The sequence below is a fragment of the Lithobates pipiens genome, unplaced genomic scaffold, assembly GCF_037356315.1.
Source record: "Lithobates pipiens isolate NorthernLeopardFrog02 unplaced genomic scaffold, aLitPip1_a1.2 Scaffold_13, whole genome shotgun sequence".
Lineage (NCBI taxonomy): Eukaryota > Metazoa > Chordata > Amphibia > Anura > Ranidae > Lithobates > Lithobates pipiens.
Genome location: NW_027507718.1, coordinates 508,283,699 through 508,305,440, shown reverse-complemented (window position 1 = coordinate 508,305,440; position 21,742 = coordinate 508,283,699). Strand labels below are relative to the sequence as shown.

General features: G+C 47.2%; 1 protein-coding gene across 1 annotated transcript in view; it reads right to left on the bottom strand.

Moving 5' to 3' along the window:
* The window catches only part of DDRGK1 (DDRGK domain containing 1), a 141,416-nt gene extending 119,887 nt beyond the window's left edge, over positions 1-21,529 (bottom strand). Inside the window, exons 1-2 of the mRNA XM_077478043.1 lie at positions 21,373-21,529; positions 11,185-11,337 (exon numbers count right to left, since the gene is read on the bottom strand). Coding sequence (XP_077334169.1) covers positions 11,185-11,337; positions 21,373-21,460 — 241 coding nt within the window. The 5' untranslated portion in view covers positions 21,461-21,529. The remainder of the gene's footprint in view (positions 1-11,184; positions 11,338-21,372) is intronic.
* Between the last annotated feature and the right edge of the window lie 213 nt (positions 21,530-21,742).

The following is a 21,742-nucleotide window of genomic DNA, read 5'->3' as shown; positions in this document are numbered from 1 at the left end:
AGCCCATCAATGCAGCCCCGTCAGAGCCCATCAATGCAGCCCCGTCAGAGCCCATCAATGCAGCCCCGTCAGAGCCCATCAATGCAGCCCCGTCAGAGCCCATCAATGCAGCCCCGTCAGAGCCCATCAATGCAGCCCCGTCAGAGCCCATCAATGCAGCCCCGTCAGAGCCCATCAATGCAGCCCCGTCAGAGCCCATCAATGCAGCCCCGTCAGAGCCCATCAATGCAGCCCCGTCAGAGCCCATCAATGCAGCCCCGTCAGAGCCCATCAATGCAGCCCCGTCAGAGCCCATCAATGCAGCCCCGTCAGAGCCCATCAATGCAGCCCCGTCAGAGCCCATCAATGCAGCCCCGTCAGAGCCCATCAATGCAGCCCCGTCAGAGCCCATCAATGCAGCCCCGTCAGAGCCCATCAATGCAGCCCCATCAGTGCCCATCAATGCAGCATCATGTGTACCCATCAGTGCAGCATCATGTGTACCCATCAGTGCAGCATCATGTGTACCCATTAGTGCAGCAGGGATCACACAGAAGAATCGGGAGGATTTCCGGCCGGATCACACAGAGTGGGGCTCTCCCTCTGTGACACAGCTTGTATATGAAACACAGGCCGCTGTCAAACAATGTTTTCCGCCTCCTGGACCAGCATGGGACCAGTGTGCTGTCTATCATAGGAGGAGCCAGACCAGGGAGGCGGGACTTCATAGCTATGCTGTGTCACAGCAAAAGATCCCTGCTCTGTGTCATCCGCCTGGCAATCCTCCTGATAGTTTTCTGTCTGATCGCTTTTGATATTTTTTTTACAGGGCATCTGAGGGCAAGGGGGCAATTCCCCCCGGGCAACTCTGATGCCTAATAAAAAAAAAAATAAAAAAAAAAGGCTGCACTGCTTCTGACGGAAGAGATCAGTCAGGAAACGGTCAGCCCGGTCTGCCCCTGCTCCACACTCGTCCCCAGCTAATTTCCAGAGAAATTGTGAGAAGGCAAGTGGAACTTTTGAGGGCTGTATATATAAATGTATATCCGGAATTTAAAACTCAGATGTAGTGGATTGAACTGAGGGGGCTGCAATAGGTCTACTGTAGGCAGGGCTGCTGTTATAAATCATGGGGGATGGGGGGGGGGGGACTTTGGTGAAATATCAGTGATTTCTCACTTTTGAGACCTTAGAAAGTGATTGAGGACACAAATCCCTAATTCCTTCTTTGCAGCCTCAACTGTTAGGCCGCGTACACACGCGCGGACTGTTGGCCCAACTTTGTCCGTCCAACAGTTTGAGCGAACAGTCCGCTCAAACTTAGCATGGACGGACATGGCCACACACGACGGACGAACAGTTTGCTGAAACCGTGCGCGATGACGTGAACGGCACGTACGACGGGACGAAAAATACGACGTCCTATACACTGCAATGCAACCTTCCGACGTGGAAATCCTTTCTGAGCATGCGCGAGACTTAGTTGGCCGAACAAGCCTACACACGAGCGAACAGTCCGCTGAAACCTTGTTTCAGCGGACAGTTTTTCGGAATTTCCGTAAGACCTTGTTCGGCCAACTGTCCGCTGAAACTGTCCGCTGAAGCCCCACACACGAGCGGACTGTCCGCCCAAACACTGTTCAGCGGACAAGGTTGGGCGAACAGTCCGCGCGTGTGTACGCGGCCTCACAGAATGAATGAACAGGAAGCACTCTATACAGATGCCCCCTGTTCGTTCACAAACTGAAGCATCCTAAACACAGGGGGCGGGGCTCAGAGGGATGAAAGCTGCAGATGTCGGGGATCTTGGACAGGGGAGGGTGTGATCAGAGCAGCAGAGAGGGGGGCCATTCCCTGAAACCGGGGACCATTCCCTGTGGCTCTCCCTGCAGCAGCTGACTGGAAAGGAAAAGAAGCTAGCTGGGCTGCATGGAGGGGGGACTGCCTGCACCATAAACTGATGGCGTTAGGGTCCGGTACAGGAGGGCTGACGCTACCCCCTTATTAGTGGCCCTGCCTGTAGGTCACAGCCATTTCACACCAGAAAAAAAAAATATTTGGGAACTTCTCAATGTAATATTATCGAGAAAAAAAAATGCAACTTGCATATCTAATCTCAGAGAAAGTGTAATTTTTCTTTTCCACTTGTGAGTTTAGGACCCACACAGTGAGTGTGGCTAAGTGGAGGGGAAGGAGACCAACAAACATCCATTCGCTGATCTCCCCTAGCTAGAGTAAAGCCAGAAGCAACATGTAAAACGTCACTTCTGGTTTCTGATGCCACTTCCCTTGGCCCTTGGCAGCCAGGGAAGAAGCTAATGGAGTGCGACCTGTGCCTCCTTTAGCTTCAATGGTGGGCAGCTGAAAGAGAATGTGTCCTAAAAATATTATAATCACATAGAGCAGCAGTCCCCCCCCCCCCCCCCCCAACCTCTCTGGCACCAGAGACCTGCCTCGTGGAAGGCAACCCCTCCAAGGGCCGGGTGGGGGGGTGGAGTATGGTTTAGCCGGTATGGCCTCCATAGCTCCATGAGTCTCCTGTGCCAACCTTCCTCCATCTTCCACATTCAAGCTGACTGGCTGCTCTAGATCGACTGATCTGGCCTGGTGCGCAAGGCTGGCCTTTCTTCAGGTCTTCGGACTACAATTCCCAGCTCACCCTTTGTGCGGGGACACAGTGTAGCGGAAAATACATCCTACGGGGCAGGGGGGGCCCAAGCAGCAACGTGTGTGACCACAAATACAAATCAAGCCTTGCCCACCATGCAGCCTGGTACCCAACAGGCCATGGACCATCACCGGTCTGCAAACTGAGGGTTGGGGGAACTCTAAAAATAAAGGACTTTTTGTCCCCTTTGTGAAATAAAGTTTTTGTGAAAGTCAAAAAAAATTTTTTTTTTTTAATGAATTACACCAAAAGTACTTTAATCCCCCCAAAAAATGTTTTAACCCACCCCCATGTATGCACACATGGTAACATAAATACACATCACGGGTGCCTGCATACGAAAACATTGCTTCTGATACACGTTACAGATCACCACGCACGTTGGGGTAAAAGCAATCATTCTAGGCCCCTAAACGAATGACCTATAGGGGCTTTTAAAGCATCGCCTATAGAAAATATAGGGTACCCAAGTGCGTCATCAATTTGAAGGAGCGTTGCATGTTGGGTATCAATTTGGTGCAACTTTTTTTTTTTTTTTTACAAAAAATGTTGGTAATGTCAGGCATTTGTGTGCCCTAATATTCACTTTAGTGCAGGGATCTTCAAACTACGGTCCTCCAGCTATTGTGGAACTACACATCCCATGAGGCATTGTAAAACTCTGACATTCACAGACATGACTAGGCATGATGGGAATTGTAGTTCCTGAACAACTGGAGGGCCGTAGTTTAAAGACCCCTGCTTTAGTGTATTTTTTACTGAATTGTTTTTTTGCGTGATAAACCATGACATAGAAAATTGGAATTAACAAAAAATATTTTATGTATATATGCATATTTTGCATTATATCGTTTGTCCCATTTAAAAAAAATAAAAAAGCACTAAAATGATAGTCCTGCTACAAAGCATTGCAAAGTTATTTGCAAAATTACAAATAAAGACTAAAAAACACAAAAAATAAAAAAGGAATACAAGTAATACAAATATTAATGGTTACAAAAAGAGAAGTTAATTCGAAAAAATTGTGAAATGGAGCTGATTAGGGTACACTAAGCATTAATAAGGGGTTAAATAGGAACAGATAAAATAAGAAAAAAAAAATATCATTTTTGTTTGTAATCAGAGGGCATTTGACAGTAAGGAGGCGATATAACTCCTCTTCGCCATCTGTCTAATGCCCCCTCTGATGAGCAATTCAAACAAGGCCTAAAAAAATTAAAAATTACACACATCCTCATTCAGTCACTCATTTGAATGGGCAGTACTTCACACCGAACACAACAGTGGAGATAATTCTTTATATTTTCTTTTTATAAATTACATATAATTCTAATGCCGCATACACACGAACCGCCAGAAAGTCCGCCAAATTTCCGAACGAGCGGACCTGCCCACACACCGGACATTTCCGACGGACTAGGTGGGAGTCCGTCATACTTTTGAAATGAACAGACTTGCCCACACACGGAGGAAATCCCCCCCACCCCAAAGCACCTTGTCCCCATGTTGATGAGGACAAGGGCCTCTTCCCAACAACCCTGGCCGTTGATTGTTGGGGTCTGCAGGAGGGGGGCTTATCGGAATCTGGGAGCCCCCAGATCCCGGCTCCCCACCCTATGTGAATGAGTATGAGGTACAATGTTCCCTTACCCATTCACCTGTGAAAAAAATGTAAATAAAACACAACACACAAGGGTTTAAAATAATTTATTGCACAGCTCCGGGGGTCTTCTTCTGTCTTGGGGGGTCTTCTCGCCGGACTCCTCCGCTATCTTCTGCTAGCTCTTTTACTAGCGGAGGAGCTCGGCTTTCTTCTTCGTCGCCGCCGCCCGGGGGTCTTCTTCCGACTTCAGGGGTCTTGCCCCCCTCTTTGGTTCTCCTTGCCGGGCCTCCGCGCCTTCTTCCAGCTCTTTTACAAGCCGTGGCCCGGTCTTCTATTGCCGCCGCCTTCTCTTCTTGTTTTTCTTCCTTGAGATGTTGACTCGACACGCTCTCTGGCCGCAATGACAGGGACGCGGCGTGTGGCGACTTATATAGGGACATCGCCGGGTGATGTCCCCGGCCCTTAAAATGTCACAGTCCCAGCATCCTCTGGGACTGTGACATCATAATGGGCGGGGACATCACCCGGCAATGCCCTTATATAAGTCGCCACATGCCGCGTCCCTGTCATTGCGGCCAGAGAGCGTGTCGAGTCAACATCTCAAGGAAGAAGAACAAGAAGAACAAGAAGAGAAGGCGGCGGTGATAGAAGACCGGGCCACCGCTTGTAAAAGAGCTGGAAGAAGGCACGGAGGCCCGGCAAGAAGAACCAAGGAAGGGGACAAGACCCCCGAAGTCGGAAGAAGACCCCGGGAGGCGGCGACGAAGAAGAAAGCTGGGCTCCTCCGCTAGTAAAAGAGCAGAAGATAGCGGAGGAGTCCGGCAAGAAGACCCCCCCAAGACAGAAGAAGACCTCCGAAGCTGTGCAATAAATTATTTTAAACCCTTGTGTGTTGTGTTTTATTTACCCCATACTCATTCACATAGGGTGGGGGGCCGGGATCTGGGGGCTCCCGGATTCCAATAAGCCCCCCTCCCGTAGACCCCAACAACCAATGGCCAGGGTTGTCGGGAAGAGGCCCTTGTCCTCATCAACATGGGGACAAGGTGCTTTGGGGTGGGGGGGCCGCGCGGCCCCCCTTCCCCAAAGCACCCCCCCATGTTGAGGGCACGCGGCCTGGTACGGCTCAGGAGGGGGGGGGGAGCGCTCACTCGTCCCCACCCCCTTTCCTGACTGGCCGGGAAGCATGCTCGGACAGTTTTTGAGTCAAAACTGCTTTCTAAGTCCGCCGGACTTTTGGGTAAAAAAAAAAACAATCTGCCAGAGCCCACACGGGCGGATTGTATTATATATATTTTTTTATATATTAAAACGTTTATATTATTTAAATATTTTTCATATGCCAGAGCAGTAAGTATAACATGTTTAATTACCAATAAAAAAAATGAAAAAAAAAATAAACCGAGCATTACAAATCACTTTAATAAAAACATTTTGTGCCGGAGTTCAGCTTTAACAATGATTCCGTGAAACACATACAGACTAAATGGATCTTTTTTTTACATTTGGGTGGCGTTTGTGTTGACAGGTTTTCACGCTCTTTCAATATTTTTTTTTTTTTACTGAATTTCAATATTTCTTGGTCGATCGCATGTTTTAAGCCCAGCAGATGCATTAAGATTCCAGGAAAATGTCACTTTCTTTGTGAAAAGCAAAACATCAGCACATAATATGTGATAGTGAGTGCCGGTGAGTCATTTCGAGAATTCACCCTTTCACTACCTGAGAGAATTGTAACCCATCTGCAGATCCCCTTGAGATTGTAAATGTCACTTCCTGGCTAATATCTCCGCCGGGTGCAGAGAGACACGCTTATAAGCAGGTGGAAAATTTGACACTGATCACCACCGTGATGACACTTCGTTCTCATCCTCGGGGGGCTTTGAGCGGAAGTCTCTGGATCCTAACAATGGTCAGGGATGAATAAGGCGCCGATTCTGGGTAACAAGGAGGGGAACAGGCCACAGTGGCCTATAAACCACAAGCAAACCGGTCAATACAGTAGTAGTTTCCATACAACACTTCTATATTAAAGCGGGAGTAAACCTGCAGATGTATTTTTTTTTTTTTCTACCTGCAAAGGAAAAGGCATAATAAGCCAATATGCACCGCATACTAGCTCATTATGAAATACCTTAGAACGAGGCCCCGACATCTGGTCCGATCCACTTCAGGGTATCGTGGCTCCGGTGTCCTATCATATAAGGTCCTCCATCCGATAGTGTCCGCTGCGTACTGCGCATGCGCAGTACACAGCAACACAGATTCCAAAAATTGCAGAGGATGAACGGCGCCTGCGCTGTGAGTCCAGGTTCTATCCCCACTATCCAAGTGGACATAGAGTAGGAACATAAAAGAGCCGAGCGCAGCGAGGCCGAGCCCGAAGCGTGGCGAGCGAAGCTCGCCCGCGAGGGGCCCTCTAATATTCACAACCCTATGTCCGCTTGGATGGTGGGGCTACCACCTCCACTCACGGCGCAGGCGCCGTTCAGCTTCGGAAATTTTCTGAAGCTTCGTCTGCTCCATACTGCGCATGCGCAGTACGGGCCGGACACTATATGGCAGAACACCGGCGCTGTGAGTGGCCGGAGCCGCGATATCGTCACTCCCGCGCATGATTTCATCCCGGCCGGGTCCGGCCACTGCCGGTGTCCTATCATATAAGGTCCTCCATCCGATAGCGTCCGCTGCGTACTGCGCATGCGCAGTACACAGCAACACAGATTCCGAAAATTGCAGAGGAATTAGAGGGCCCCACGAGGGGCCCTCTAATATTCACAACCCTATGTCCACTTGGATGGTGGGGCTACCACCTCTACTCACGGCGCAGGCGCCGTTCAGCTTCGGAGATTTTCCGAAGCTTCGTCTGCTCCGTACTGCGCATGCGCAGTACGGGGCGGACACTATATGATGGCCGGACACTATATGGCAGAACACGGGGCTTTCAGCCGAGAACCCCCTTGTGCGCATGCGCCGCTGCAGTCAGCGGCGCATACCGAGGGGAATATCTCCATAACCGTACAGGTTTAGGAGATATTTTTTTACCTACAGGTAAGCCTTATTATAGGCTTTCCTGTAGGTAAAAGTTAAAAAAAATTAGTATACAATCACTTTAACCAGTTCAGCTTGGGAACCATTCTGACACCTCTCCCATTCATGTAAAAATCTAATTTTATTTTTTTATTTTTTTTTGCTAAAAAAAATTACTTAGAACCTCCAAACATTATGTGGCGAAAATAATCATTTGATCCCCTGCAGATTTTGTAAGTTTGCCCACTTACAAAGAAATGAAGGGTCTATAAATTTTATCATAGGTGTATTTTAAATGATAGAGACAGAATATCAACCAAAAATCCAGAAAAAAAAAAAAAAACATGATGCAAATGTTATAAATGGAGTTGTAGTTCAGTGAGTAAAATAAGTTTGATCCCCTACCAACCAACAATGATTGTGGCTCCCACAGGCTGGCTACAGTAGGTGCTCATGTGGTACACAGATCAGTCCCATCAATTTAAGAAGGTGCTCCTAATGACAACTCATTATGTGTATAAAAGACAACTGTCCACAGAATCTCTTTCTTCCATTTTTCCGGCTCAGGCCGGGAATGGAGCAGGACACCTAAGCCTCCACCATTCAAACCTCACCATCATGGGCAAGACCAAAGAGCTGTCAAAGGACGTCATCAGGGACAATATTGTAGATCTGTACAAGACTGGAATGGGCTACAAGACCATCAGCAAGAAGGTTGGTGAGACGGAGACAACTGTTGGAGCGGTTAATCACAAATACAAAATAACCATCAATCACCCTCGGTGTGGAGCTCTATGCAAACTTTTGCCTCATGGGTTAAGGATGATCATGAAAAAAAGTGAGGGATCAGCCCAAAACTACACGGGAGGAGCTTGTGAATGATATCAAGGCAGTTGAGACCACAGTCACCAAACAAACCATTGGTAACACAATAAGCTGCCATGGATTGACCCCCTCCTCAAGAAGGCCCATGTACAGGACCGTCTGACATTTGCCAATGAACATCTAAAGGATTCAGGGAAGGATTGGAAGAAAGTGCTGTGGACAGATGATACCAAGATTGAGCTCTTTGGCAATAATTCGACTTGCAGTGTTTGGAGGAAGAAAAATGCTGACGATGACCCTAAGAACACCATCATCACTACAATCAAGCACAGAGGTGGAAACATCATGCTTTGGGGCTGTTTCTCTGCTAAACATACAGGCCAACTTTGCAACAGTAAGGGGCCAATGGATGGGGCCATGTATTGTAAAAATCTTGGATGAGAACCTTCTTCTCTCAGGCAGAACACTGAAGATGGGTCATGGATGGGTCTTTCAGCATGACAATGACCCAAAACATACCGCCAAGGCAACAAAGTAGTGGCTCAAGAAGAAGCACATTAAGGCCATGGAGTAGCCTAGCCAGTCTCCAGAACTTCAAGTGGTTGTAAACCCTTTTTAACATTTCCCCCAAAAAAAAAAATTCTGCAAGATAAAGGCATAATGAGCTAATATGCATAGCATACTAGCTCATTATGAATTATTTACCTGAGATTGAAGCCCTTGCAGCGGTCCTCGTTCACCGCTCCGGCGGCCGACATCTCCCCAGGGGGCTTACTTCTGGGTATCGCGGCTCCGGCGCTGTCATTGGCCGGAGCCACGATGACACCACTCCCGCGCATGCGCGGGAGGCGCCGGTAACGGCACAGTACAACTGAAGCAACGGCATGTACGTCCCTTTGCTTTAGTGCGCAAACCGTGCAGGTTTAGGAGCTATCCAGTGTAGCTATAGGTAAGCCTACTTATAGGCTTGCCTGTAGTTTAAAGTAGTTGTAAAGGGTTTACAACCATTTTAATTCTATAGAAAATGTATGGAACGAGCTGAAACTTCCAGTTGCCAAGCAACAGCCAAGAAACCTGGACCAAAATCCCTCCTGAGATGTGTGCAAACCTGATCACCAACTACAAGAAACATCTGATCTCTGTGCTTGCCAACAAGGACTTCTCCACCAAGTACTAAGTTATGTGTTTGCTTGGGGATCAAATACTTTTTTTTTTAAATTGTATATATATATATATAAAAAATTTCATAAAAGAGAGTACAAGAGTATAAAAGAAAAAACAAAAAAAAAATAAATAAAAAAAAACTTATTTTACTCATTGAACTGCAATTCAATTGATAACATTTGTATTGTGTTTTTTCTTGATTTTTGGTTGATATTCTGTCTCTATCATTTAAAACAGTAATCATCAACCCTGTCCTCAGGGCCCACTAACAGGTCAGGTTTGCAAGATAACGGAAATACATCTGGCCTGTTAGTGGGCCTGGCCTTAATTTTTTTATAAGGTGTGGAGACTGGCTAGGCCATTGCAGGACCTTAGTTTGCTTCTTCTTGAGCCACTCCTTTGTTGCCTTGGCCGTGTGTTTTGGGTCATTGTCGTGCTGGAATACCCAACCACGACCCATTTTCAATGCCCTGGCTGAGGGAAGGAGGTTTTCACCCAAGATTTGACGGTACGTGGCCCCCGTCCATTATCCCTTTGATGCGGTGAAGTTGTCCTGTCCCCTTAGCAGAAAAACACCCCCAAAGCATAATGTTTTCACCTCCATGTTTGACAGTGGAGATGGCGTTCTTGGGGTCATAGGCAGCATTCCCCCTCCTCCAAACATTGCGAGTTTATGCCAAAGAGCCTAATTTTGGTCTCATCTGACCACACTCAAGTTTCAGCAGTAACAGGCATCGTCCTGGTACAGTTTCTAATACCCCATACACAGGTCGGAAATTCAGAGGGAAAAAGTCCGATCGGTTTATGTTGTTGGAAAATCCGATCGTGTCTGTGCTCTATCGGACTTATTCCGACGGAAAAAGTTTGAGAGCTGGATCTAAAATTTTCCGACAACAAAATCCAATCGGACTTTTTCCGATCGTGTGTAGAGAATTTCGACGCACAAAGTGCCATGCATACTCGGAAAATATTTGGAAACAAAAGCTATTGTCTACTGGCCTCTACATAGCCCCGTCGTACGTTTTGTACATTGTCATTCCAAACGATCTGATTTTCCGACAACTTTGTGCGACCGTGTGTATTCAACACAAGTTTCGGCCAAAATCCGTCTGAAAAAAATCAGACGGATTTTGTGGTCGGAATGTCCGACCGTGTGTATGAGGCATAAGAGTTTGGTGGTCAGCCCTCTTGTAATAGCAATCAGAGCAGCTAATCGGGGCGGCTAAAACTCAGCTTGCTAAGGCTCTCCCATACCACCGGGAGCCTTGATCTACCAGCCAGCACGTCCACCAGCTGGTCGGACAGCCAAACAAGGCTGGGGTTGGCTTTGATCAGCTCTGGTAACTTTGAAGCGATGACATGACATCACTTCTGGTTTACATGGATGTCAATGGTGCCATTTTTGAAAAATCAAAAGCAATAAATCTTGGGGTTTTGAATGCTTTCAAGGGCAGAGGAAGGATTTGGGGTCTTACAGACCCCAGATCTCTCCATAAATAGTACCTGTCACTGCCTATTACTGTCACAAAGGATGTTTACGATCCTTGTGACCGCAATAAAAGTAATAAAAACATTTTTCAAAAAATAAATTATGTATTAATAATTAAAAAAATGTAAATGTAACGTGCCCCCGTGCTGGCGCACAAAGGCGAGCGCGTGCATCGGTCCCGCTGTGAACGTCAGAACATGGGCAGTATTTCTAGCACCAGACCTCCTCTGTAAATCTAAAGTGGTAACCTGTAAAGGCTTTTAAAGTGTCACCTATGGTTAGTAAAATTTACAAAATGCAGACCAGGAGGACAACACGCAGACTGGGAGGACAACACGCAGACTGGGAGGACAACACGCAGGCTAGTAGTCATTGAAGTAAGCAGATAATAAAGTGATGCAAGAATGAAGGACTTTCATTTGGTACCTTCTCTCTCCTCCTCCATACGCCGAGCTTGCCTCTGGGCCATCATGCCTCTGTTCATCCTTCTCCTTGGCATCCCATCTCCCCTCTCCTCTGGCTGGAAACGCGGTCTCCCTGCTGCCGCTGCCACCACATTCTGTTGGACCTCATGGTCAGCTGCAATGGAATAGAAAGCAAAATCATGAAATGCACCTCTCACTCATATATAAAATTGCACTTTATAGGTTAGAGCAGGGCTTGACAAATTTGCTTGGAATCTAGGAGCCAGCTTAAAAAGTTAGGAGCCAGGTCGGTAACAGCGATTCGGACCTGTCCCTGGCCTGACATGGAGACGACTGAGGGGAAGATAGCGCCGCGCCCCCCCCCCCCCCCCCGTCTCCAAGTCATTGCCCATAGCTCTTAGAGGGACATTTTTTTTTTTTTTTTTAAATGACAATTTTTTTTTTAAATTGCATTTTAGTGTAAACCCCTGATCTCATATTTAAGAGGACCTGTCATGCTTTTTCTATTACTTTTTCTATTACAAGGGATTTTTACATTCCTTATAAGAATAAAAGTGACACAAATTTTTTTTTAAAAGAACAGTGAAAAAACAAAAATAAAAAAGTTTAAAATAAGAAAGAAAAAACATTTTTTTAAACGCGCCCTGTCCCGCCTGCATATGAAAGCGGTGTTCAAACCACACATAGGAGGTATCGCCATGATCGGTAGAGCGAGAGCAATAATTCTAGCCCTGGACCTCCTCTGTAACTCAAAACATGCAATCTGTCGAATTTTTTTAAACATCGCCAATGTAGATTATAAGGGTAAAAGTTTGTCGCCATTCCATGAGCGGGTGCAATTTTGAAGCGTGACATGTTGGGTATCAATTTACTCGGCGTAACATTATCTTTCACAATATAAAAAAATAATTGGGCTAACTTTACTGTTATTTTTTTATTAAATAAATTATTTTTCCCCAAAAAAGTGCGCTTGCAAGTCCGCTGCGCAAATACGGTGTGACAGACCGTATTGTAACAACCACCATTTTATTCTCTAGGGTGTTAGAATAAAAAATATATATAATGTTTAGGGGGTTCTAAATAAAGGGAATGAGATAGGCAGGTAATAGAAAAACAGGCAGAGAAAGCTCCATTAACATTGCTGGTTGTCATGCCAACGGCCACCACAAGAGGGCGCCAGATTCCAGAAGGAATCATAGGACCGCAGAAGGCCTCAAAGCCGCGGCCTCAATTACCGGCCACCGGCGGAACGGCCCGACGCGATCACACTGGGGGGGTCCACGGAGACAGGATACCCCCAGCTGTGCTGCCCCAGGCGCCAAGTCGCTATTTCTAGTCGCAAATGCGACCTGGCGCCCGGGTTTTGTCGAGCCCTGGGTTAGAGTGATGTTAAGTTTTTTTAAATGATTGTAAAGTTTAATCTTTTTTTTTTTTAAATAACAACTATGTTATACTTACCTGCTCTGAGCAATAGAATTGCACAGAGCAGCCCCAATTCTCCTCATCTCCTGGCTCCTCCATTGGCCACAATGGGAAGCCGCTCTCTATTGGCACATCTGCAGGCTTGATCCTGAGCCGCACTGCCTATGTCCATAGCTCGGTCCCACCCCCTGCTCCCCTGTCATAGGATTTGACGGACAGCAGCATGAGCCAATGGCCTGTGAGAGTGACTACAGAAAGCGACAGCGCTAGGTGAGGAGTATAAGTATAAGGGGCAGATTGGGGGGTGAGGGGGCCACATTACCACCTTAGCATTTTATACCTCAACTGCTTGCCGACCAGCTACCGTCATTATACTGCGGCAGGTCGGCTCTCCTGCGCAAACCGCTATAGGTGTACATTGGTGCTTGCACAGGACATAGTGGGCGCATGTGCGCCCGCTGCGAGAGCATGCCTGCGGGTCATGTGGACTCGATGTCCGCCGGCGACCCGCGATCGCTGTGTACCAAGGCAGAACAGTGAACTGACTATGTAATTCTGCCAGATGACATGTCAGAGATCTTTTGTTCCCAGTTATCAGGAACAGCGACCTGTCATCTCCCTGGTAGGCCATGACCCCTACAGTTAGAACAAACCCAAGGAACACACCCAGGGAATGCCAGTGTCATTTATACATTAATTAGTGCATTTGTGCAATGTTGCAGTCCCACTAGAAATCGCAGAGCGCCGCCATAACCAGTAAAAACAATAAAATAGGATTTTTATAACAACCTGTAAAATCCTTTTCTTTGAAGTACATCATGGGACACAGCGCCATAGTAGTTAGTATGTGGATTATAGGCCACCTTCAGGTGATGGACACTGGTACGCCCTAAATTAAAAAGTGTACTCCTTATATAACCCCTCCCACTACAATACACGTGTATACTAAAGAAGAGAGGACCTCCTATTTTCTTATCGTACATCATGGGACACAGAGCCATAGTAGTTACTATGTGGGATTTCCCATAGCAATGCCAAGTGAAGGGAGGGAGACATAATAAACGGTAGGACACTAAGAGACTAGAGGACTCATACTGCAGCCTGCCGTACACTGCGCCCCAAAGGCGATATCCTCATGATCTTTTACATCTACTTGATAGAATCTGGTAAATGTATGGGCTGAAGACCAAGTTGCGGCCTTGCAGATCTCAGCCATGGAAGCTTGATGATGCACTGCCCAAGAAGCACTAACAGCCCTGGAGAATTGCGCTTTAATATGAACAATACCTTGATGAATCCATTTAGAAATAGATTTTGACGCTGCCTGTCCTTTTTTAGGACCGCATGGCAACACAAACAAAACATCTCTGTTTTATGAATCTGAGAGGACACTTTAAATAGACGTTGACCGCTCTCACCACATCAAGAGAATGTAGTGATCTTTCTTCCACAGAACAAGGTTCTGGAAAAAATTAAGGCAGAACAATATCCTGGTTTAAATAAAAAAACGATACTACCTTCGGTAGGAATTCAGGATGAGGCCACAATACAACCTCATCCTTATGAATAATCCAATATGGCTCTTTACAAGAAAGAGCAGGCAACTCTGATACTCTTCTTGCAGCCAAGAAAATTATTTGTCCTCGTCAAGAGGACCAAGGGAATATCTTGTATAGGTTTAAAAGGCTGCTTCTGTAAAGCTGACAGGACTAAACTTAAGTCCCAAGGGTTCAGGGGTTACCTGACTGGAGGCTTAATCCGCGTTACCCCCTGAATAACGTTATGAACCAGAGAGTGTGAAGCAAGAGGTCATTGAAAAAAAAAAAAAAAAACACACAGATAAAGTCAACATCTGGCCTTGATAGTACTCAAGGCCAACCTAATTTCTAATCCTATCTGTAGGAATTCAAGGATCCTACCTATGACATATTTCCTGGGGTGGCAACCCCTGGATTCACACCAGGAGACATATGCCTTCCAGATTCTAATCTATAGTATATGACTCCGGAGGCCGGCTTCCTATTAACCAAGTAGAAACTACTGAAGCTAACAGCCCACGATCTTTTAGAATGTGGGTCTCAATAGCCAAACTGCTAAATTTAGCGTTTGTAAGATAGGATGGAATACCGGACCTTGCGAGAGAAGGTCTGGCCATAGGGGTAGGGTCCAAGGTTCCCCTACCGCCATGTTTACGATCCTGGCAAACCAAGTTCACCTGGGCCACAAGAATCACCTCCTTCCCTTCTTGCTTGATCCTGCGAGAAGGCGCTGAAGCAGCAGAACAGGAAAGAACGCATAGATCAGTGAAAAACTGATCCCATGGAAAACCCAAGGCATCTGTTCCATATGCCATCGGATCCCTTGTCCTTGACACAAAGTTGTCGATCTTGTTGTTGAATCTGGACGCAAACAGATCCACGTCCGGAACCCCCCATTTTTAGTATAATGACAAAAGATGTCGAGGTGAAGGGACCATTCTCCCGGGAACAATTGTTGGTGACTCAAGCAGTTCACCTGCCAATTCTCTATCCCTGGAATGAAAATTGCTAATAAGCAAGGAATGTTGTTTTCCCAACATAGAATATGATTCACCTCTCTCTGGGTTGCACGATTTCTTGTGCCCCCTTTGTGATTGATATAGGCCACAGCTGTGGCATTGTCAGATTGGATCCTGACAGGATAATTCCGTAGTCTGAGCGTCCAGGCCAAGGTCATCTAGGATTTGGACCGTTTCCCTTGGACAGATGCTTCTTCCAGGACTGCTCCCCAGCCCAGAAGGCTGGCATCTGTTGTTACCACCTTCCAGGTAACTAGTAGAAAGGATTTTCCTTTTTGAAGATTTTTGGATATCAACCACCAATTGAGGCTCTGACGCACTTTGGGGGATAAATGCATTGGGAAGTCCAGAGCTTGGACCTTCTTGTTCCAAGTTGACAGGATACTGTTTTGCAGCAGTCTTGAATGAAACTGCGCATAAGAAACGGCCTCCGAAAGAAGCCACCATCTTTTCCAACAATTTCATGCAAAGTCGATTAGAAGAATTCTTCTTTGTTTTGATCAACTGAATCAGTTCCCTTATGGAACTGATCCTTTCCTGGGGCAAAAACACCCTCCTATCTATGATCAGCCTCCAGTACTGCAATCTCCTTGATGGTTTTAAGAAGGATTTTTCTAGTTTAAGAATCCAACCTATAATTGGTACTCATGACACCTGTATTGTTGGATCCTTAGCTAAAGGATGACCGCCGGATGAAGGTGACTTCTCCTGTCTATTCCCATTTGACACCGGACTTACTGTATTGTTTTACGATGTAATGCTGATTTGTCTAATAAAATCTTCTGTTAAAAAAAAAAAAAGAATCCAACCTAAGTATTCCAGGTAGCTGATTGTGGTGACCAAACTTTGGTTTTAAGCAGGCTACCAATTCATCCATCAAGAGCAGATCATCTAAGACTAAGTAAAGCTATACCTTGAGCCTCTAACCTGGTTAAAGGAGTAGTCAGGACCTTTGTAAACACTCGAGGTGCAGTAGCTAGACCAAAGGAAGAGCTACGAACTGGAAATGAAGATTTTCTACCTTGAAGCGTAGAAATTTCTGGTGAGTGGGGAAAATCGGCACATGGAGAAAAGCATCCTTGATGTCGATTGATGTCAGAAGTTCTCCCCCTTGTAGGATGAAGACTACTGATCGCATTGACTCTATGTGAAAAGAATGGTATTCAAAAAACAGTTTAGATCTTTGAGATCTAAAATGGGTCTGACATCCCCATTTGGAATCGTGAACAGGTTTGAATAAAACCCTAATCCTTGCTCTTCCAAGGGGACCACCGATATCGCTCTTTGAGACAAGGGATGATCCAAAGCTAGAAAGGGAGACTTCTTTTCACTGGATCTCTGGGAATGTTTGATCTGAGGAGACGGGAACCTTCAGAACTCTAGTTTGTAAGCTAGAGAAATTGAGGAAGCCACCCATCTGTCTTGACATTGTTCCTGCCAGACCCTTGAAAACTGTAGAAGCCTTCCCCCCACTCGAGGGAGCGGGGGTGCCCCTTCATAAAGGGGCTTTAGTATTTTGTTTTGTGGGTTTCCTCCCCCAGGTCCTCTTTTGGCCCTGGGACTAACCCTGAGGTTTACCTCTTGAACCTGACCGTGGAGGCCGTCATGACTGCCTGGAGGCTGGCACCGGAGAAGAAGCACGTTTTAAAAGAAAAAAATGCTTAAACTCCTTTTTAACCAGTAAAAGGGAACTTTTCACGTTAGAAATTCTTTGGATATGCCTATCCACATTGTCTCCAAATAACCATTCACCATGAAATGGGAAACTGGCCCAGAGCTTTTGCATGGCGCTTTGGCTGACCAATTTTTCAACCATAGGATTCTATGCACATGTACTAGCATGAGCCGTGAGGCCTGGAGAATAGAATCATTCATAGCGTCTACTGTAAAACACAACACTTCTGATATCTCGGCCAAAACTTGGGCCTGCTGATCAGGAATAATCCTGAGTACCTCCATAAACTGGTCCTTTAAGGGCTGAGATACTGTGATCGCTGCTAGCACAGGCTGAACCTGCAAGCGAAATATAGTTTTTAAAAAGGAATTCAAACTTCTTATCTGTTGGAACCTTTAGCATCTGAGCATTGTCTACTGGACAAGTCGGGTACAGAAGATATAGCAGCGTCAACTGCGGGAAATACCCATTTCTTATAGAACTTTTCCTCCATAGGATAAAGTATTGAAAACTTTTTTGGAGGAAAAAACTGTTTATCTGGGTGCTCCCAGTCAGAAAACATAAGGTTTTTTAGCCGTACATGGATAGGAAAAACATGAACAGATTGAGAAGGCTTTAGTGAACCCAAATCAGAAGTGGGCTCATCGACTGACTGCTCTTATTGGCAGTAAAAATGTGGAGCGGAACAATTCAGTGAGAGATTGTACCAACCACCTTTGCTGCGAACCTGATCCTTAGTATTGGGTTCATCTGATATCAGCATCTTTCCCTTGAGAGAAATGTGTCATCTCTCGCCCCTTGTTCCTCAGCATGAGGGTCCTGAGCAATGGACAGGGACCTGCTTATGCTTAGTCCCATTCTGGGATGCGATTAAAGCATCAATTTTTTTTGCTCCAAACTTAGAATGGTTAGAGTAAAAAAATCTTAGTCTTATATACAGGGGCTGTAATTCTAAAAGCAGCGGCAACCCTTCTGATGGCTCATTCTGACCAGCCATATCACTCTCAGGGGAGGATGTCCTCTTTTTTGAGATGGGTCTAGGCTCTCTAGTCACTATAGTCTTTCTAGAGAGATGCACAAAGCAGAGGTACTACCAGAAGGAATGCATGCATTGCCTGAGCAATAGTCCAGCTCTGCTGCCATTAATGCCGCCTTCCCGTTTGTTTTCCTGTTTGTTTTCCCCTGGGGGGAGCACTGGCCCCCACTGATGTGTAGGCTGATCTGTAAAAAATGACAACCAAAAAAAGTTGTGAGAATAGAAGAGAACGCACAGTATTTTTATTTTCTTTAACAGACAAATGAAACAAAAGCAAATATAAACATATTTGTAAAGTAAATATATTGTATCAATATGAGGCGCGTTCTCTCTGCTCCCAGGATGCCACCGATCCCTCCGATCCCTCACTGATCACAGATACACCGCCTATCTTTTTTTGCAGACCGAGGGGTGTATTTAACCACTTCAATACTGGGCACTTTTACCCCCTTCCTGCCCAGGTACCGATGAGGCCTCACTGACGGGCACCGATGAGGCCGCACTGAAAGGCACTGATGAGGCCGCACTGACAGGCACTAACAGGCACTAATGAGGCCGCACTGACAGGCTATGACGGGCACTAATGAGGCCTCATTAACGAGCACTGACAGGCACTGATGAGGCCGCACTGACAGGCACTAATGAGGCTGCACTGACAGGCACTAATGAGGCTGCACTGACAGGCACTAATGAGGCTGCACTGACAGGCACCGATGAGGCCTCTCTGACAGGCACTAATGCAGCACTGACGGTCACCGATGAGGCCGGACTGAAAGGCATTAACGGCACTAATGAGGCAGCGCTGGCGGGCACTGATGAGGAGGCACTGGCAGGCATCGGTGATGGGGCTGCAATGATAATCATTGTACTGTCTATCAGTGCACTGACGAGCATGGATGATGCTGTACTGATGGCACTGAAGAGGAGGCAATAATATGCAGCACTGATGGGCAGTGATAGGCGGCACTGCTGGGCATCGCTGATTGGGCTGCACTGAATATCAATGTACCAATTATCAGCGAGGATACCCTGTCAGGAAAGCCATTTATCAGCCGTCAGCGTGAGCAGAGGAATGCCGAGAACAGCCACTTCCCATTTACACTGTGATTGGACAATGACAGGCTCTACCTCATAGGCTCTTTACTGTGATCAGAGATGCGGTGTGTCCGATCGACACACCACTCCACCAATCGCATGGCGCTTATACTTCCCGGGGGAGGGGGGGTCGGGCGCACGAGCGACATGTTCTGAAGGACGTCACATGACATCCAGTCATAATGGGGAAAGCCCCGCCGTCAGACTTCTATAAGCCGGGTGGGATGGGATTCATTTTTAAAAATTGCAAAGCAATTCCTCCAGTCATAACATTCGTTCTGTGCGAATGCTCGAAAAATCTAAAAAAACTTATTAGGTCATTTTTTTATTAGTATAAACAAACACACACCGTGTGTGAAAACTAGGGCTGTACTGATACACCTTTTTTTTTTTGTTTTAAGTACAGGTACCAATAATGTCATGTGACAGTGGCGCTAATACGCAGCACTGATAAGGCATGGACTGTGTCAGTAGTTTTTTTATTTAATTTTATTATATATATATATATATATATATATATATATATATATATATTTTTTTTTTTTACAATGCTTTCTTATTTTATTTTTTTGGACAGTGTCAGTGTTTTTTCTATATTTTTTTTATTATTATTATTTTCACAATTTTACTTTTAAATATTTTTTTAAATCAACCCTGTTGGGGTGGCCTTTGGTGACAGATCAGGGATCTAAACAGACACTTTATTGAAAGCAGGGAGATCGGTGATCGCAACTCCCCCACACCGATCGTTCCTGATTGTCCAAGCATCAGATTAGGCGAGGACTCGGGCAAATCCTCAGTATCGGTGCATCCCCCCCCGGTAAAAATGAATACTCAAGATCCCATTGCAGAGTGTCCATGCATGGGAGTCCCAGACATTGCTGGGTACAAATCTGTCTGCTGCTCTGCGATGTACAAATGTGGGAAACGATCAGAATTCCTTGGTGAACTGCGGAGTTCCACCACCAATATTACGCCGCTGTCAAAATGCGCAAAAAAAAATAAAAATTTTTAAAAAAGGATCGCCGCCCAACAGACGAGCAAGCTTCACACGATGTGGTTTGCCGCGATTGCGGTGCAATTTAGTGGTGATAGAACAGCACTGCGTTTTTAGGTGCCGTTACAATGGATGGTGCCGGAAATGCAGGCTGTGTGATTTGTCATTTTAGCAGAGCCTTTTGAAATCAGGTGTGACTGCAGCCTGGAAGTAATTACTTATTTTCTTATTCTAAGATCATAAATGCCATCTAGTGGCGATAATGCGGTATTATCCTGATTGCAGATATCCTAATGCAGTCATAGATGATGGAGAATGAAATAATCACCGATGGTCAGAGCCCCGCACCCACAGGAGATGGAGGAGCCCACACTGCATGGAAACTTTAGATTGGCGAGAAACTTTAACAAAACACCCACCTAATCTCAGCCAGGCGCGTGTGCACACAGAGCCCCTCCCCCAGCTAGGTGCGCACAGAGCCCCTCCCCAGCCAGGCACATGTGCGAGGAGGGTCCCTGCCCAGCCAGGCGCGGGCAGAGCCCCTCCCCAGCCAGGCACATGTGCGCGGAGGGTCCCTCCCCAGCCAGGCGCGGGCAGAGCCCCTCCCCAGCCAGGTGCGTGTGTGCTGAGTGTCCCTGCCTAGCAAGGCGCATGTGCGCGGAGGGTCCCTTCCTAGCAAGGCGCATGTGCGCGGAGGGTCCCTGCCTAGCCAGGTGCGTGTGCATGCACAGATACCCTCCCCCAGCCAGGCACGTGCGCGCACAGAGCCCCTCCCCCTAGCCAGGCGTGTGTGCGAAGGGTCCCTGCCTAGCCAGGCACATGTGCGCGGAGGGTCCCTCCCCAGCCAGGCATGTGTGCGTGCACAGATACCCTCCCCCAGCCAGGCGCGTGTGCACGGAGGGTCCTTGCCTAGCCAGACGCGTGTGCGCGGAGGGTCCCTGCCGCAGCCAGGCGCATTTACGCGCAGATACCCTCCCCCAGCTAGGCGCGTGTACGCACAGAGCCCCTCCCACAGCCAGGCGCGTGTACGCACAGAGCCCCTCCCACAGCCAGGCGCGTGTACGCAGAGCCCCTCCCACAGCCAGGCACGTGTACGCACAGAGCCCCTCCCACAGCCAGGCGCGTGTACGCACAGCCCCTCCCCCAACCAGGCGTGTACGCACAGAGCCCCTCCCCCAGCCAGGCACGTGCGCACAGAGCCCCTCCCCCAGCCAGGTGCATGTGTGTACAAGGCAGTCACCCAGCCAGGCGCGTGTGCATGGAGGGTCCCTCTCCAGCCAGGTGCATGTGTGTACAAGGTGTAAATGTGTGTGCAGAGCTCCGCCCCCATACAGTTGCTCCTCCTCCCACCAGAGTCCCTCCCCCAGACCAGACAGCCCGGTACAGGGAGTACTGGGACCGGCTCACCTTGCTCGGTGTGTCCCCGGATCCTGGCAGTGAAGTAGAGAAGCACAGCCAGGAGAAGAGCCGCTACAATGTACAGCACCGGGTCCATTGTTACACGTCACAGCTCCAGGCCCCGCCCCCACAGCCGGCACACCGGGCTCAGGCCTGCTGGAACGTACCACCTGCCACAGGGGGAAGACCGGGGAAAACTCGGGGCCATGTCATTCATTTCCCCGCCCTCTACGTTCATTTTACGTACATAGTACAGAATAAATCTCATGTCATATACGATACGCTTCAGGTGATGTTTTGAGTTAAGAAACGTAAAATAATTTTCAATGATTCCCCCCTCTCCTCCATGCGTTGGATTTGTCCGACTCCCCTATTTCAA